The sequence below is a fragment of the Erythrolamprus reginae genome, chromosome 13 (genome assembly GCF_031021105.1).
Source record: "Erythrolamprus reginae isolate rEryReg1 chromosome 13, rEryReg1.hap1, whole genome shotgun sequence".
In the NCBI taxonomy this organism is placed as follows: domain Eukaryota; kingdom Metazoa; phylum Chordata; class Lepidosauria; order Squamata; family Dipsadidae; genus Erythrolamprus; species Erythrolamprus reginae.
In genome coordinates, this window is record NC_091962.1 from 7,836,808 (window position 1) to 7,855,679 (window position 18,872).

General features: G+C 39.2%; 3 protein-coding genes across 7 annotated transcripts in view; all 3 read left to right on the forward strand.

Annotated features, from left to right (window-relative positions):
* Positions 1-16,593, forward strand: part of LOC139175320 (C-reactive protein-like) — a 71,528-nt gene extending 54,935 nt beyond the window's left edge. Inside the window, exons 1-2 of one of the 2 annotated variants that reach the window (XM_070766368.1) lie at positions 12,856-13,359; positions 15,802-16,593. In XM_070766368.1, the coding sequence (XP_070622469.1) occupies positions 13,296-13,359; positions 15,802-16,406 (669 nt within the window). In that variant the 5' untranslated portion in view covers positions 12,856-13,295 and the 3' untranslated portion in view covers positions 16,407-16,593. Of the gene's footprint in view, positions 1-12,855; positions 13,360-15,801 lie in introns of those variants that run through there. The other variant, XM_070766370.1, reaches the window with a different exon arrangement.
* LOC139175319 (serum amyloid P-component-like) overlaps positions 1-18,872 on the forward strand; it is a 71,089-nt gene that overhangs the window by 39,731 nt on the left and 12,486 nt on the right. The gene's annotated exons all lie outside the window — the stretch shown is intronic.
* Positions 5,606-7,739, forward strand: LOC139175321 (C-reactive protein-like). Its single transcript, XM_070766371.1, has 2 exons — positions 5,606-6,072; positions 7,132-7,739. The coding sequence occupies exons 1-2, from the start codon at positions 6,006-6,008 to the stop codon at positions 7,737-7,739; spliced, it is 675 nt and encodes a 224-aa protein (XP_070622472.1). The 5' UTR covers positions 5,606-6,005.

The window sequence follows — 18,872 nt, forward strand, 5'->3', positions numbered from 1 at the left end:
AACTGTTCCATTCTTCTCAGAAGTCCAAAAAAAAAAAAAAAAGTAAACGAGAATTTTACAGATCGTCTTGAGAAAAGGAGAAAAAGTTAAAGAAAAAAAAGATACATACTATATATGTTACTACTATTTACAGAATTTACATAATTCTAATATAATATATTCTGTTACATAGATGTTCTTTTATTCAACCAATCATAAAACTTATACCAAATTTTGTAGTATTCTGATTCTTCTTGTCCCTTTAACTGCCTGGTCATCATATCCATTTCAGCGCAATCAGTAATCTTATTAATTATTTCTTCATCTTTTGGAATATCGGCATCCTTCCATCTTTGTGCATAAACTAATCTAGTTGCTGTTAATATATATATAAATACATATTGAATTTCTTTTTTATATTTTTGAGAAGGTATACCTAGTAAGAAAAATTCTGGAGTCTTTCCAACAATCCAAGACTCCAGGACTATATTACTATTATTATTATTATTATTATTATTATTATTATTATTATTATTATTATTATTATTTCAATACAACACAGCAAACGAGATCACTATGCTGGATTTCGTATTTCATCACCAGTCGGGTGCTTCCCAAGCACCTAAGACTGAGTGATGTAGCGGCGAATTATGTTTGCCGATCCCAGTAAAGCGGCCTTTTGCAATTGACAGATGGAGATTTTGTCAATTCCGATGGTTTTCAAATGTCCGCTGAGATCCTTTGGCACTGCGCCCAGCGTGCCAAATACCACTGGGACCACTTTCACGGGCTTATGCTAGAATCGTTGCAGCTCGATTTTTAGATCTTCGTATTTCACTAATTTCTCTAGCTGCTTCTCCTCAATTCTGCTGTCCCCTGGGATTGCGATGTCGATGATCCATCCTTTCTTTTTCTCCACAATCAGGATGTCTGGTGTGTTATGCTTCAGAATTCGGTCAGTCTGAAGTCGGAAGTCCCACAGTAGTTTTGCTTGCTCATTTTCGACCACTTTCTCGGGCTTATGATCCCACCAGCTCTTTGCCACTGGCAAATGGTAGTTCCGGCACAAGTTCCAGTGGATCATCTGTGCCACAGCATCGTGTCTATGCTTGTAGTCAGTCTGTGCGAACTTTTTGCAGCAGCTGAGTATGTGATCGATTGTTTCATCTGTTTCTTTACAGAGTCTGCTGGATCGTCTGTTGATTTTTCAATTCTGGCTTTGACGGCATTTGTTCTAATGGCCTGTTCTTGTGCCGCCAGTATCAGTCCTTCTGTCTCCTTTTTCAGTGTTCCACTTGTAAACCATGACCCGGTCTTTCCTTTATCCACTTTGCCTTCAATCTTCTCCAAGAACTGGCCATGCAATTATTATTATTATTATTACTATTGTTGTTGTTGTTGTTGTTGTTATTATTATTATTATTATTATTATTATTATTATTATTATTATACCGGTAATCTTTATTAAGTTTCTACGTATAAAAATAGAAAGAAAAGAAAAACAATGTAAACAAACCGAACATGCAAAGAAAGAAAAATGAAAGAAAATGGACAGACAGATCAGTTTATAAACTTAAACAACCAATAAAACATTCACTTTCAGTGGTGTTCTATATATGCGCATAGATAGTTATTTGCTTATCATCAATTAATATTTTCTGTCACTACGTACATATATTTATTTGATATAGAGAAGACCTAATTTGTCCAACCATATTGTTGACTCTCACTATTAAGCAACCTGATATTATTTGTATCTAGCGTGTGGAATTGTGTGTTAATCACTTATAAATAGTACAGTAGTTTGCTAAGTGACTGTTTGAAGTTTCGACGGCAACGAAGAAAGCGACTTGCTCATCATTTTTCACACTTGCTTGTGCTTACAGCCATTTCCAGCAAGCTACGTTGCTGGAAATTAACCAACCCCACCCTGTCCTCTCTCTGATGTCCATCACAGCAATGCCACGGGATTAAAAAAAATATTGGGTGACTCCAAGATCCCTCTCGCAGTTCCTGCTATTAAGGTTTCCCCCGGTCTATATGTCTAGTTTTGTTTTTTCTTGCCTAATCCGTTTAACAACAGCAGCAAAAAAATAAAAATAAAAATAAAATTGGGTGTGAACTGCCTTGCTTAGCCATGTACCTTCTGCCTTTCACTGTGGTCCGAAGTCAGCTTCAACTGCAACTATACACCATAGTGTATAGAGCACACAATAGATACAAACTCAATGTAAACCGGTCAAAACTCGACTGCAGAAAATACGACTTCAGCAACAGAGTGATCAATGCCTGGAATGCACTACCAGACTCTGTGGTTTCTTCCCCAAATCCCAAAAACTTTAACCTTAGACAGCCTACCGTTGACCTCACCGCATTCCTTTTTAAAAAAAAATTTTTTTAATTAATTTTCTTAAAATAAACAGACACACATACAAACATTAAACATAAAGTGGGGGTGCATTTCCCCCGCTTCTCTTGAAAGTATAGATTCAAATAGAGAAAAAGAATACATAATTGAATATATGTTGAATATTAAAAAGTCTAGTAAATTTGGGTTAGAATTTTCAAAATCATTAAGTACTATGTATATATAAACTAAAGCTCTTAATATGTTGCTTATACATAAACTAATATACCATAATCATCAAAAAATACATTTAATCTAGTTTTAACTACTATGCGTGTATAAACCAAAATTCTTTATATATTGCTTATACATAAACTAATATACCATAATCATCAAACAATACATTTAAACTAATTTTAACTACTATACGTATATAAACCAAAATTCTTAATATGTTGCTTGTACATAAACTACTGTATCATAATCATCAAAAAATACATTTAAACTAATATTAACATTGTTATCACCTAGGTAAAAACAAATACAAAAGATTAACTAAAGATAAATTTGTATATCTTATTTTTTCTTGTCTATCCATTTATAAACATTGTTCCATGTTTCATAGAATTTAGTATCTTCTTGATCATTTAATCGTCTTGTCATCATATCCATTTCAGCGCAATCTAATATTTTGGCTATAACTTCTTCTTCCTTGGGGATTTCTTCCCCCTTCCAATTTTGCGCATATATTATTCTAGCCGCAGTTAGTATGTGTATAATTAAGTAAAGAATTTCTTTCTTATAAGTCTGATTGGTAATTCCTAATAAGTAAAATTCCGGGGTATTTTCTATATCTTGCTTTACTATTTCTTTTATTATTTTCTCTATCATCTTCCAGTATACAGTATTTTAGCTTTACCACATGTCCACCATTGATGGTAGTAGGTTCCTATTTCATTCTTGCATTTCCAACATAGTGGGGATGTTTTGGGAAACATTTTTGCTATCCTATTTGGTGGGAGATGCCACCTGTAGAACATTTTAATTTGGTTTTCTTTTAATGAGACTGATTTGGTCATTTTCCAGTTATTAATCCAAACTTTCTCCCATGTGTCTATGTCTATTTCCTTGCCAATATTTCTGCACCATCTTATCATAGTGTCTTTTAAAGTCAACTCTATATTTTTATGAGCAATGAGGAATTTATATATTTTACCTATCATTTTTGTTGGATTGGTAGTAATTAGATTACTTAACAAATTTTTACTTTTATTAAAAATATAAAGAGTTTTATCCTTCTGGTATCTAGATCGAATCTGGGCGTAATGCCACCAGTCTATTGTTATCCCTTCTTCTTGTAATTTAATCCTAGATTTTAACTTCATCTGGTCATTTAGTAATTCTTTATATCTAAAAGATATTTTCTTGTCTTTTATAGACTTCGGATGTGTTATTGCTTCTAGGGGGGCAAACCATTCTGGGATATTTAGAAAGTGATTTTTCCTTATGTCTTTCCAAACCTCTAGTAGATACTTCCTTAATGTATGTCTTTTAAAATATGAGTGTTTTTTTTCCTTGTCGTACCATATAAATGTGTGCCATCCAAGCATAAGATCATGTCCTTCTAGATTTAATATTCTTTTGTTCTCTAGAGTTATCCAATCTCTAACCCATGTTAATGCGGCAGCCTGGAATATAATTTCCAATTTGGAAGGCCAAATCCTCCTCTTTCTTTGATATCTTCTAGACAATTTATTTTTATCCTTGCTTTTTTCCCTTGCCATATGAATTTTTTAACTAGATTTGTCAAAGTTTTAAAAAAGATTCCCCCTGGATTTATTGGAATTACCTGGAAGAGAAATAAGACCTTGGGTAAAATATTCATCTTAATTGTTGCCACTCTTCCTAGAAATGATATTTTCAGGTTATTCCACATTGCTAAATCTTTTTTAATTTCTGTTAGTAATTTTGTATAGTTATCATTTTTTAATGTTATTGTTTTTGCTGTTAGATTTATTCCTAGGTATTTTACTTTTTTAACAATCTTTATTCCAGAAATGCTTTCTAATTTGGTTTCTTGTGTTTTGCTCATATTTTTAGTTAAAAAATGTGTTTCACCGCATTCCTAAGAGGTCTGTAAGGGGCGTGCATAAGCGCACCGTCGTGCCTACGGTCTCTCTCTTGCTATCCTGTTCTCCAAATTTACCGGTACACTTTGCTTTTGTTTATGTTTATACCAATACCTGCTATCTTGTACATGTTTTGACGAAAGAAAGAAAGAAAGAAAGAAAGATAGAAAGAGAAGGAAGGAAAGAAAGAAAGAGAAAGGGAAGGAAAGAAGGAAAGAAAGAACAAAGGAAGAAACAAAGAAGAGAAAGAAGAAAGGAAGGAAAGAAAGAAAGAAAGAAGGGAGGAAAGCAAGAAAGAAAAGAAGGAAGGAAGGACAGAAGGAAGGAAAGAAAGAAAAGGAAGGAAAGAAAGAAAGAGAAAAAATGAAGGAAGGAAAGAAAGGAAGGATGGAAGGAAGGAAAGAAAGAGAAGGAAGGAAAGAAACAAAGAAAGAGAAAGAATGAAGGAAAGAAAAAAAAGAAAAAAGAAGAAAGGAAGGATGGAAGGAAGGAAAGAAAGAAAAAGAGAAAGAGGAAGGAAAGAAACAAAGAAGGAAGGAAGGAACGAAACAAAGAAGGAAGGAAGGAAGGAAAGAAAGGGAAGGAAGGAAGGAAAGAATAAAGGAAGGAAAGAAAGAAAGAAAGAAGAGAAAGAAAGAAAGAAAGAAGAGAAAGAAGAAAGGAAGGAAAGAAAGAAAGAAGAGAAAGAAGAAAGGAAGGGGAAAAAAAGAAAGAAGGAAGGAAGGACAGAAGCAAGGAAAGAAAGAGAAGGAAGGAAAGAAAGAAAGAAAGAAAGAATAAAGGAAGGAAAGAAAGAAAGAAAAGAAAGGAAGGAAGGATGGAAGGAAGGAAAGAAAGAAAGAGAAAGAGGAAGGAAAGAAACAAAGAAAGAAAGAAGGAAGGAAGGAAAGAAAGAAAGGAAGAGAAAGAAGAAAGGATGGCAGGAAGGAAGGAAAGAAAGAGAAGGAGGGAAGTAAAGAAGCAAAGAAAGAGAGAGAAAGAAGGACGGAAGGAATGAAGGAAAGAAAGAAAAAATAAAGAAAGAAAGTCATGAGTGCCCAGAAGAGAGAGAATGATATCCCTCAAATTAAAATAACAGCAATCATAAAATAAATTAAAAATCAAAGCCAGCCATCGTATCTGGTGTAAAAAAAAAAGGTTGACATGACTTTGAAATGTTTGAATATTCTGGTCAAGCATCCAGAACTGGACAATAACTGTCTTTGTTTGAGATTGAAGAGGAATATCAGGGCAACGCCATCAGGTTGACGTGAGTTGAGGGGCTTGTTTATTTATCTACGGATCGAACCATCCGTCAGACTGACAGGCTATTAGGATGGTTGATTAAGTCCCGATTAAATGAAGCCGATGCGTTCGTGGGGAAACTGGGCAAACAAGAAGGGACAGCTCAGCCCTTGTCCTGAGTTCAAGAGAAAGGCAGGCAGGTGTTAATTCAGTTGAAAAGTTGACTGGATCCGGCAGGCAGGGCACGGCTTCAAACCCAAGGACAACAGCCAAAGTGGGCTACCCAGAGTTCCTGCAAACAGCCCGTTTCTCCATCGTCCGCCAAGATGGTCCTCCTCCTTCCTTCCCTCCTTCTTATCCATGGCTGCCTGTCAGGATCCTTTGGCCAAACAGGTATTCTACCTACTATTCCTATTCCCATTCTGCGTTCTGTATTCTGTATTCCATAGTCCATATTCTATATTCCATATTCTATATTCTATTCTATTTTATTCTACATTCTATTCTATTCTGTTCTATTCTACTCTACTCTATATTCTGTTCTACTGTACTCAACTCTATATTCTATCCCTACTCTACTCTACTCTACATTCTGTTCTGTTCTACTCTACTCTATATTCTATTCCTATTCTACTCTACTCTACTCTATATTCTATCCCTGCTCTATTCTACATTCTATTCTGTTCTGTTCTATTCTACTCTATACATTCTACTCTACTCTATGTTTTGTTCTTTTCTACTCTACTCTATATACATTCTACTCTACTCTACTCTATACATTCTACTCTACTCTACTGTACTCTATATTCTATCCCTACTCTACTCTACATTCTATTCTGTTCTGTTTACTCTACTCTACATTCTATTCCTATTCTACTCTATATTCTATTCCTATTCTACTCTACTCTACGTTCTGTTCTGTTCTACTCTACTCTATATACATTCTACTCTACTCTATATTCTATTCCTATTCTATTCTACTCTACTCTACGTTCTGTTCTGTTCTACTCTACTCTATATACATTCTACTCTACTATACTCTATACATTCTACTCTACTCTATATTCTATCCCTACTCTACTCTACATTCTATTCTGTTCTGTTCTACTCTACTCTATATACATTCTACTCTACTCTATACATTCTACTCTACTCTATATTCTGTTCTGTTCTACTCTACTCTACTCTACTCTATATTCTATTTCTATTTACTCTACTCTAATCTATTTACTATCTTCTCCTATCCTGTCCTGTCCTATTTTCTATTCCTATTATATTCAGATTCTATTGTGTTCCATTCCATTCCTTTCCATTCCATTCCATTCTCCCATCTCTTCTCTTCCCTTCCCTCCCCTTCCCTTCTCACCTGTCCATTGTAGCTCTCCATCACCTCCCACTACCCAATCTTCGGCAGTTGTCCTGCTAACCCAGAGGTCTTTTGCCTCCTTCCAGATCTCCACCAGAAGGTCTTCGTTTTCCCAACCGCTACCAACAAGGCCTTCGTGAGCCTCAACGCCACCCTTCCGCATCCCTTGACCGACCTCACCGTCTGCCTCCGATACCACTCCCCTCTTTTCGCTTCCTTCCCTCTCTTCTCTTACGCCACCCGCTCCAAGGACAACGACTTCCTGATTTTTAAGCCCGACGACAGGAAATATTCCCTTTACCTGGGGGGAGAAGTGCGGGACTTCGTGGTCCCTCCCAGGCAGGTCCCAGATTGGGAGCACATCTGCGTTTCGTGGAGCACCTGGGACGGGCTGGTGGATTTCTGGCACAACGGAAGGCTTCTCCCGCGCGTGGGAATGAAACGGGGCTACAGGATCGGCCGCGAGGCCTCCATCGTCCTGGGGCAGGAGCAAGACACCTTCGGCGGGGGCTTCGATGTCCGCCAGTGCTTTGTGGGCGAAATGACAGAGGTCAACATGTGGCCCCAGGTGCTGACCACGGACGAAATCCGGAAAGTGATGAAAAGGGAGACGGTTTCTAACTCTCTGATCAACTGGAGAGCGCTTCGTTTTGCCGTTAAAGATTACGTGGTGGTTACCAACAGGAGGCCTTAGTTTTCCCGCAAGGTGGAAAGAGAGAGAAAGAAAGAAAGAAAGAAAAGGAAAGATCTCCGAAGAAAAAAAATAAATCTGTATAATTGAAGTAGATCGTGATCGATAGCACGATCTGCTCGCAATAAAATAAAGATAAATAATAAATAATATAAATTATAAATAATATAAATAATAATAATAATAATAAAATAAATTCATGGCATGCTGAATGTATCTTTTTTCTTTTTTAAATAGCTCAAGAGAATTTGACTTTTTTCTTTCTTTCTTCTTTTCTACCTTCCTTCCTCCCACCCACTCTCCCACTCATCTTCCTTCCTCCCTCCTACCTTTCCTTCCTTCTTTCTTTCCTTCCTTCCTCCCACCCTCCCATCTTCCTTCCTTCCTTCTTCTTTTCCACCTTCCTTCCTTCCCTCTCTCCCTCCCATCTTCTTTTCTCCCTCCTTTCTTCCTTCTTTATTTTATTTTATTGTTTATTTATTTTATTATTTTATTTTATGTTCTATTCTATTTATTTTATTTTATTTTATTTTTTAAATTATATTTTATATTTTATATTTATTTTATATTTTGTATTTTGTATTTTATATTTTATATTATTTTATATTTATTTTATATTTTATATTATGTTTTATTTTATTTATTTTATTTATTTTATTTATTTTATTTTATATTTTATTATTTTATTTATTTTATTTATTTTATTTATTTTATTTATTTTATTTATTTTATTTTATTTATTTCATTTCATTTCATTATTATTTTATTTTATTTTATTTATTTCATTTATTTCATTTATTTCATTTATTTCATTTGTTTCATTTATTTTATTTCATTATTTTATTTTATTTATTTTATTTATTTCATTTCATTTCATTTCATTATTATTTCATTTTATTTTATTTTATTTTATATTTTATTATTTTATTTTATTTTATTATTTTTTATTATTTTTTACTTGGATTCCTAGGCTGCCCTTCTCCTCCAGGGGACTCAGGGCGGCTGACAAGATAAAATCGACAGAAAATACAAAATAATAAAATTATAACACCCCACCCCACCCCAGCCCATAAAACCTAATCTTAAAATCATGGACATTTAAAACCATCCCAGTCGCGGTCATACTATCGGCACTCAATGGCCCCAGGCCTGCCAGCAAAGGTGTGTTTTTAAAACCTTTCGGATTGATTATTGATTTTATGGCTGGTGGCCATTCAAAGCAAAGTCACGGTTGAAGGAGCAAAACAAAACAAAACACAGATCTCGATCGCAGAGCGGTTCACCCTCTTTTTGGGATGTTGATTAAACTTGGCCTGAAGATTCTTTTAGGTCCCTTCCGTTGGGTTACAGCTCCTCTTTTTAAGTTCGACCTTCACAAAAGTGGCCAGTCCTTCTCAAATAGTGGGGGACCCCTCCCCTGGGGATTATCGGGGGGGGCGTATGTGACCTTGGGGAACATATGTGGTCCTTTTCCTTTTTTTTTTTTCAGGTGAAAGTTTTTTATTTTCTCCACTTTTAAAAAGTGCAATATCATATCCCTTCAATCTTCAATACAATGCAATGAATTTATATACAAATTTAATAAATAAATAAATAAATAAAATAAACTTACATTTATATTCGGTATTTACCACCCAACCGTATGCTGCCTTTTATCACCTTGAAAACCTCCGTACAAACTTTTTCAATATCGTTCTACAAACTTACAAGACGATTTGCGATTACACCTTATCTATTTGCTTTCACTTGTCCATTAAACTTTATTACGTTTAGGCCAAAGTGATTATTTTCAATTGTCGTCCGTCCTTATTTACCTCTTAAAAATTTCTTTCCCCTTATCATATGCTAATTGCCCTTCAAGAAGAAAAATGATTTCATCTTAAATATCAATTATCCATACTTTATCCTCCAAATCTTACACGATGTTATCACAACCGTATCATTCCCACTACTGTAACGCTCTCTACATGGGGCTACCTTTGAAGAGTGTTCGGAAACTTCAGATCGTGCAGAACGCAGCTGCGAGAGCAATCATGGGATTCCCCTGATATGCCCATGTTACGCCAACGCTTTGCAGTCTTGCATTGGTTGCTGATCAGTTTCCGGTCACAATTCAAAGTGTTGGTTATGACCTATAATCCCTTCATGGCATCAGGCCAGAATATCTCCGGGACCGCCTTCTGCCGCACGAATCCCAGCGACCGGTTAGGTCCCACAGAGTTGGCCTTCTCCGGGTCCCGTCGACTAAACAATGTCAGCTGGCGGGACCCAGGGGAAGAGCCTTTTCTGTGGCGGCCCCGACCCTCTGGAACCAACTCCCTCTGGAGATCAGAACTGCCCCCACCCTCCTTGCCTTTCGCAAACTCCTAAAAACCCACCTCTGCCGTCAGGCATGGGGAAATTGATTCCCCCGGGCTGTTTCATTTTATGTATGGTTTGTTTGGGATGCATGACTGGTTTTTTTATAATAAGGGTTTTAAACTGTTCTTTTAACCATTAGATTTGTATTATGTATTGTTGTTGTAAGCTGCTCCGAGTCTCCGGAGAAGGGGCAGCACACAAATCTAATGAATAAAATAAAGAAAGGAAACCAAATTACAGTGTTTCCTCGATTTTCGCGGGTTCGAACTTCGCGAAAAGTCTATACCACGGTTTTTCAAAAATATCAATTAAAAAATAATTTGCAGTTTTCCCCCCTATACCACGGTTTTTCCCGCCCGATGACGTCATATCATTGCCAAACTTTCATCTGACTTTAATAAAAAATTTCTTTAATAAACTTTAATAAATAAACATGGTGAGTAATGATCTAAATGGTTGCTAAGGGAATGGGAAATTGCACTTTAGGGGTTTAAAGTGTTAAGGGAAGGCTTGTGATACTGTTCATAGCCAAAAATAGTGTTTTAGGCGTCGTAGTTCTAAGCTTTCTAGACCCAGTATTTATTTATCTATCTATCTATCTATCTATCTATCTATCTATCTATCTATCTATCTATCTATCTATCTATCCCGTCCAATAATACACATTGAAGAGAAATATATGTAATAATATAAGTAAAGAAACAAATAGAAGATAAGATATAAAAGTATAGGTGAACATATTTGAAAGGAAGAAAAGATAAATGAGATAAGGAGAGACAATTGGACAGGGGACGGAAGGCACACTGGTGCACTTATGCACGCCCCTTACTGACCTCTAAGGAACCTGGAGAGGTCAATTGTGGATAGTCTAAGGGAAAAATATTTGGGGTTAGGGGTTGACACTACTGAGGTAATGAGTTCCACGCTTCGACAACTCGGTTGCTGAAGTCATATTTTTTACAGTCAAGTTTGGAGCGGTTAATATTAAGTTTGAATCTGTTGCGTGCTGTTGTGTTGTTGCGATTAAAGCTGAAGTAGTCATTGACAGGTAGAACGTTGCAGCATATGATCTTGTGGGCAATACTTAGATCGTGTTTTAGGCGACGTAGTTCTAAGCTTTCTAGACCTAGGATTGATAGTCTGCTTTCGTAGGATATTCTGTTTCGAGTGGAGGAGTGAAGGGCTCTTCTGGTGAAGTATCTTTGGACATTTTCAAGGGTGTTGATGTCCGAGATATGGTATGGGTTCCAGACAGTATTCAAGGATGGGTCTGGCAAAAGTTTTGTAGGCTCTGGTGAGTAGCGTGAGATTGCCAGAGCAGAATTACTTCTGCATCTCTACTTCGCGGAAATTCGACTTTCGCGGGCAGTCTTGGAACGCATCCCCCGTGAAAATCGAGGGAACACTGTATATCAATAAAATCTACTTAATTTCTATCATTACATATCAACACCATCAATTTAATAAAAATATGTGGTCCTGTGTGTGAACCAAAAATCACATATGCACGTTGGAGCTGAGCTAGGGCAACAGCTGGCATGCCAGCAGTTATGGCTCCGTGTACTATCTGTAAAACCCGGGCCATAGGTTCACCATCACTGCCCTATCTGGTGAAAACATCATTTATTTATTTATTTATTATTAGAGTTGAAAGGGACCTTACAGGTCATCAAGTTCAACCCCCTGCCTGAGCAGGAAATCCTATATCACCCCAGCCAAATGGCAGTCCAATCTCCTCTTGAAAATGTCCAAAGTTGGGGAGTCCACAACCTCCGCTGGCAGGCCGTTCCACTGGTTGATCGCTCTCACTGTCAGGAAATTCTTTCTTATCTCCAGGTTGAATCTTCCCTTGGTCACTTTCCAACCGTTGTTCCTCGTCTGGCCCTCTGGTGCCCTGGAAAACAGTGTGTCCCCCTCCTCTCCGTGGCAACCCCTTAAGTACCTGTATAAAGCTATCATGTTCCCCCCTAGCCCTTCTTTTTACTAGACTATCCATGCCCAGTTCCAGCAACCTTTCCTCGTATGACCTGGTCTCTAGTCCCCTTATCATTTTAGTTGCTCTTTTCTGCACCCTCTCTATATCTCTTTTGAAGTGTGGTGACCAGAACTGGATGCAATACTCCAGGTGCGGTCTGACCAGAGCCTTATAGAGTGGTATTATTATTACCTCTCTGGTCTTGGAGTGTATCCCCCTGTTCATGCCGCTTAGGATTGTGTTGGCTTTTTTAGCCGCTGCTGCACATTGCTGGCCCATGTTTAGCTGGTTATCCACTAAGACTCCAAGATCCCTTTCACAGTCACTCATAGTGAGTGTGGTTTCGCCTAATTTGTATGCATGTTTTGGGGTTTTTTTTTTGCCTAGGTGCAGGATTTTACTCTTCTCTACATTGAACTTCATTTTGTTTGTTTCGGCCCACGGTACAAGTCTGTGTAGATCTTTCTGAATTCTGTGTCTATCCTCTGGGGTGTTGGCCACTCCTGCCAGCTTGGTGTCATCTGCGAATTTAATTAATTCCCCTTCTATTCCCTTGTCTAGGTCGTTGATAAATATGTTGAAGGGTACTGGGCCTAGGACTGATCCCTGTGGTACCCCGCTGCCTACCTCTTTCCATGTGGATTTAGTCCCGTTGAGGGCTACTCGTTGGGTGCGATTGGTCAGCCATCTTGTTGTGTTACTGTCAATTCCACTCTTCTTTACTTTGGAGAGTAGAAGACTCTCATCCAAGCTTTTGAGTGGGCACGTGAAACCCACCTATCTGACACGGGCCCAGTTAAGGGAGAGATGACATTTTGACATGGACAAAAACAACAAACCACAGGATAGATAAGAATATCCTGGGCAAGGCTCCAGAATGGTCACGCCGAATAAAGAACTGCCTTTGTTTTAGAGTCAAGAAAAATATCAGAGCCGCGTTATGAAGTCGACGTGGCTTTGAGGCGCCTTGTTTTTAATCTGCAGGTCGATCCAATCAGATTTGCTAGCGGGTCGATTGAGCCCTGATTAAATGTTATCGTTTCATTCATGGGGAAAGTAGGAAAATAAAAGGGCCGGTTCTTCTAAGTTCAAGAGGAATGTCAAAGAGGGTTTCGTTCATTTGAGAAGTTGCTTTGGTCCTCCCGGGAGAAGACAGCTCTGCACCCAAGGACATTGGCGCAAGAATTGCTTCAACCAGCCGGTTTCCTCCATCGTCCGCAGAGATGGTCCTCCTTCCTTCTCTCCTTCTTGTCCTCGCCTGCCTGTCAGGATCCTTTGCCCAAAAAGGTGAGGCTTAAACCCAGATAGCAGTTCCATCTATCCATTGAAGATCTTGTGGTCTGCAGACGTTGGCGAAACCCACCAAGATTTCATGGGCCTTGTTTCTCCGTAGGGTGATCGCATCTTCTGTTCATGGTCAACCTTGTTGGGTCACTTAGAATGTCAGATTATAAGGCTGTGGGTTGATTCCCAAAACGGTGAGGCTTAAACCCACGTAGGTAGGAGCAACTCCATCTATCCATTGAAAGGTTTGGCCGTCTGGACACTGGGTGAAATTGCCGCCTGGATTTCAAAGATACTTTTCTGTTTTCATTCAAGTTCAAAACGCTATTGGCTATCAAAATTTCTATCCGCTATTTGTGTTTTTTTAACACATCCATGCCATAATGCTTCAATTCATTTCTTGTATTCTTACTTATCTCATTTATGTTTTTTACTTATCTCATTTATGTCCCTTTGGGGATCTATAAGTAGGTTCACACGCAGTTGAACACTTTTGTCCCTATCACATCTTCTTCAACACCTTGGTGGTTTTGTCTGATATGTACGATTGTTTTTATATTAAGGGGTTTAAATTGTTTTTATTGTTGGATTTGTACCGTGTTTTGTGTTGTGAGCCGCTCCGAGTGTCCGGAGAGGGGCGGCATACAAATCTAATAAATAATAATAATGATGATGATGATGATGATGATGATGATAATAATAATAATGAAAAAGGAAAGGAAGAAAAGAAAAGAAAGGAAAGGAAAGGAAGAGGGAAAAAAGAGAGAAAAGGAAGGAAGGAAAAGGAAAGGAAGAAAAGAAAGGAAAAGAAAAGTGGGAAAGAAAGAGATACAGAGAGAGAAAAGGAAGGAAGGAAAAGGAAAGGAAGAAAAGAAAGGAAAGGAAGAGGGAAAAAAGACAGAAAAAAAGAAAGGAACTGAAAGGAAAGGAAGAAAAGAAAGGAAAGGAATGGAAAGGAAAGAAAGAGGAAAGAAAGAGAGAGAAAAGGAGGGGAGGGAGGGAAAGGAAAGGAAGAAAAGAAAGGAAAGGAAGAGGGAAAGAAAGAGACACAGATAGAGAAAAGGAATGGAAAGGAAGAAAAGAAAGGAAAGGAATGGAAAGGAAAGAAAGAGGAAAGAAAGAGAGAGAAAAGGAGGGGAGGGAGGGAAAGGAAAGGAAGAAAAGAAAGGAAAGGAAGAGGGAAAGAAAGAGACACAGAGAGAAAAAAGGAGGGACGGAACCAGTGTTCCCTCTAATTTTTTTGGGGGGGTGGGCGGAAAAGTATAGTGTCTGAGCGGCACTCCCTTCGGGACTGGGCGGCACAGAAATAATAAATAAATAAATAAACAAACAAACAAACAAACAAACAAACAAACAAAAAACCCACCCTGTTTTGCCTCAGAGAATTTCAAAATAAAATACTGTACTGTGTGTCTATAACAGTGAGCTCATAATAGGGCAACTCTATCAATATCAAAATGCCACTTAAATAGTTGAGCTAGTTTCAAACTAGATTTGGATTTTCTTTCTCTCTTCCTTACTCCCATTCTTTTTCTTTCTCTTTTCCTTCCTCTCTTTTTTCTATCTGTTTCTCTCTCTTCCTCTCTCTCTCCTTCCCTCGCACTTTTTCCCTCTCGGCTTCTGGGCAGGTTTGGAAAACTCTGAGTTGATGATGATTTTTAAGTGAGCAATTGCTCACTGCTCAGCTTAGAGGGAACTATGGACGGAAGGAAGGGAGGGAGGGAGGGAGGGAGGAGTAACTAAGTTGCTATTTGGGTCGGACATAAAGGAGCCATGAATTTATCATCTTAGGAGGAAGATATGACTCAAATGTTGTGAAATAACAGGCAAACATTGCCTGTGGTCAGAGGTGTTTGCATATGGTACGTTTGGAAGGATGGGTCAACCTTGACCTGGTCAGGATTGAACTCCTGGAGCGAGCAGTGAGTTAGCCTACAGCATTATATTCTAATAGGAAAGGAAAGGAAAAGGAAAGGAAAGGAAGACACAGAAAGAGAAAAGGAAGGAAGGAAGGAAGGAAGGAAGGAAAAACATGGAAAATAAAGGAAGAGGAGAGAAAAGGAAGCAAGGAAAAACAGAGGGAAAGGAAAAGAGAAAGAAAGAGACAAAGAGAGGGAAGGAAGGACAGAAGGTTGAGTCAACCTTGAGCTGGTCAGGATTGAACTCCTGGAGTGAGTAGTGAGTTAGCCTGTAATACTGTGTTCTGACACACAGAGAGGGAAGGAAGGAAGGACGGACGGACGGAAGGATGGAAGGAAAAGCCACCAAACCACACCACACCTCCACGTCACGCCCACAGAACCGATTCCCCCCAAAATTCTTGAATTCCACCACCAAGTCACATGACCACCAACCCATGCCCATCAAAGAAGCCACACGCACCACTGCTCCCTCTACCTAATTACACGCATCCTATTAACCGAGAGGTCTTTTGTCCCTTTCCAGATCTCCAGAAGAAGATCTTCGTTTTCCCGGCCGCTGCCAGGAAGGCCATGGTGCAGGTGAATGCCTCTGTTCATCAACCCTGGACCAATGTCACCGTCTGCGTGAGGTTCAACCCCCTGCAGTTCCGTTACTACACCCTCTTCTCTTACTCCACCAAGCCCAACAGCAAGGACCTGCTCCTTGTCATTGTCAGCCCCAGTCAGTGCAACCTCCAAATCGGTGGGATGACCCAAGTCATTACGCTTCGGACACCGTTGCTTTCGGGATGGCAGCACATCTGCGTGTCCTGGAACTCCACCACCGGGTTGGTTCATTTTTGGCACAACGGCGAGCTTTACCCTCGCTTCGTGATGAAGAAGGGCTACCAGATCCGACCAAACGGGACCATCATTTTAGGGCAGGAGGGCGATAGCTGGGGCAGGAGGGAAGGTTTCGTGGGGGAAATAGCGGATGTCAACGTATGGTCGCGGGTCTTGAAACCCGATGAGATTCATCAGGTGAAGAAGAACGACGAGGTCCCTAATTCCGTGGTCAACTGGCGTACCATGAATTACACACTCCACGGTGACGTCGTTGTCGAAGAGGCTTTGCACCAGGCTTTCTGAGTGTCAGGCCTTGCGTTTGCAAAAGGAGGAGAAAAATAGAGAGGGGAAAAAGGGAAATGATTTTCTTTGGTGGGGTGGGAAGGGAGAGAGAAAAAAATCTGTAGTTTTGCAATGTTGCAAATAGCTGAAGCCGACCGTGATTGAGTTGGAGATGATCCACTGCCCGCAAATTGGGAGCAGCCTTCGAATCCCCTTGCAATAAAATTAGCTGTTTAGTCATGCTACGTTGAGTATTTCTTTTATTCTTTTATTTTTCCAACCGAAAAAGAATAGAGGTCAACCTCGATGTACGGACCGTTACTGTGGATTTATCTACCACGTCTGCTGGAAGTTTGTTCCAAGGATCCACTACTCTTTCAGTAAAATAATATTTTCTCATGTTGCTTTTGATCTTTCCCCCAACTAACTTCACATTGTGTCCCCTTGTTCTTCTGTTCACTTTCCTATTAAAAACACTCCCCTCCTGGACCTTATTTAACCCTTTGACATATTTAAATGTTTCGATCATGTCCCCCCTTTTCCTTCTGTCCTCCAGTCCAGACTATACAGATGGAGTTCATGAAGTCTTTCCTGATACGTTTTATGCTTAAGACCTTCCACCATTCTTGGAACCCCTCTTTGGACCCGTTCAATTTTGTCAATATCTTTTTGTAGGTGAGGTCTCCAGAACTGAACACAGTATTCCAAATGTAGTCTCACCAGCATTCTATATAGTGGGATCATAATCTCCCTCTTCCTGCTTGTTATACCTCTAGCTATGCAGCCAAGCATCCTACTTGCTTTCCCTACCGCCTGACTGCACTGTTCACCCACTTTGAGACTGTCAGAAATAACTACCCCTAAATCCTTTTCTTTTGAAGTACTGTATTTGCTAACACAGAACTGCCAATACAATACTCAGATTGAGGATTCCTTTTCCCCAAGTGCATTATTTTACATTTGGAAACATTAAACTGTAGTTTCCATTGCTTTGACCATTTATCTAGTAAAGCTAAATCATTTACCATATTACAGACGCCTCCAGGAATATCAACCCTATTGCATACTTTAGAGTCATCGGCAAATAGGCAAACCTTCCCTACCAAACCTTCCCCTATGTCACTCACAAATATATTAAAAAGAATAGGACCCAGAACAGACCCTTGTGGCACACCGCTTGTAACCTGACTCTGCTCAGAATATTCGCCATTAACAATAACTCTTTGATGTCTACGCTTCAGCCAGCTGCAAATCCATTGAACTATCCAGGGATTAAGTCCAATCTTCACTAATTTATCTATCAGCTCTTTATGTGGAACCGTATCAAAGGCTTTGCTGAAGTCCAGGTAGGCAATATCTATGGCACCACCTTCATCCAACACCTTTGTGACATAAGAAGAAATCAATGAGATTAGTCTGACATGATTTGCCTTCAGTAAAGCCATGCTGATTTGGGTCCAATAAGTTATTGTTTTTTAGGTGCTGATTTATCCTCTTTTTGAGTAGAGTCTCCATCATTTTAACTACAACTGATGTCAAGCTAACTGGCCTGTAGTTACCAGCTTCTTCTCTACTGCCCTTCTTGTGAATAGGCACAACACTGGCCACTCTCCAATCCTCAGGAACTTCTCCTGTTAACAAGGATTGGTTAAACAAATCAGTCAGGGGGGTAGTAATGACAGATCTGAGTTCTTTAAGAACTCTGGGGTGGATGCCATCTGGACCCATTGCCTTATTTATCTTTAATCGTTCAAGTTCTTCTAAGACATTGGCTTCTAAGATCACTGGAGCTGAATCCGTACAGCTGGAAGCAATGCTATATCCCTCTATAGTATTATTTTATAAGGTATCTTTTGAGAAAACTGAACAGAAGTAGCTATTGAAATGGTCAGCGATCTCCTTATTCCCATTAATGCATGTATTATTCCCAGTACTAAGCTTCGGGATGCCGCAGTTTTTCTTCTTCTTATCACTAATATATCTGAAGAAGGTTTTATCCCCCTTCTTTACAGATTTGGCAATTTCTTCCTCTTTTGAGGCTTTAGCAGCATATATTATCTGTTTCGCCTCCTTCTGTCTCATTTTATACACCTCCCTATCAGCTATACTTCCAGAAAAGATTGCCTTTTTTTAAAAAAACAGGGGTGTTTTGCCTTTCCTCAGCCCCCAGGCCTCCCAAGCCCACAGCACACTCCATTTTTGCAAACAACAGCCTCATTTGTCACAAAAATGGGCCTTGGGAGGCCAAAAATGGCTGCGTTCGGTGTATAAGATGCACCAACAATTCCACCCTCTTTTAGAGGGGAAAAGGTGCCTCTAATACTCTGAATTCTTCATGGTTGACAATTGACTGACATTTATGACGGTCTTAGCGCCCTGGGGTCACAAGATCCACTTTTGCCTTCTACCGCACGAATCCCAGCGGCCGATAAGGTCCCACAGAGTTGGCCTTCTCCGGGTCCCGTCGACCAAACAATGTCGTTTGGT

Coding starts and splice junctions, on each gene's coding strand:
- LOC139175321 (XM_070766371.1), top strand. CDS start 6,006: ATGGTCCTCCTCCTTCCTTCCCTCCTTCTTATCCATGGCTGCCTGTCA. Junction 6,073..7,131: donor AGGATCCTTTGGCCAAACAG/GTATTCTACCTA, acceptor GCCTCCTTCCAG/ATCTCCACCAGAAGGTCTTC.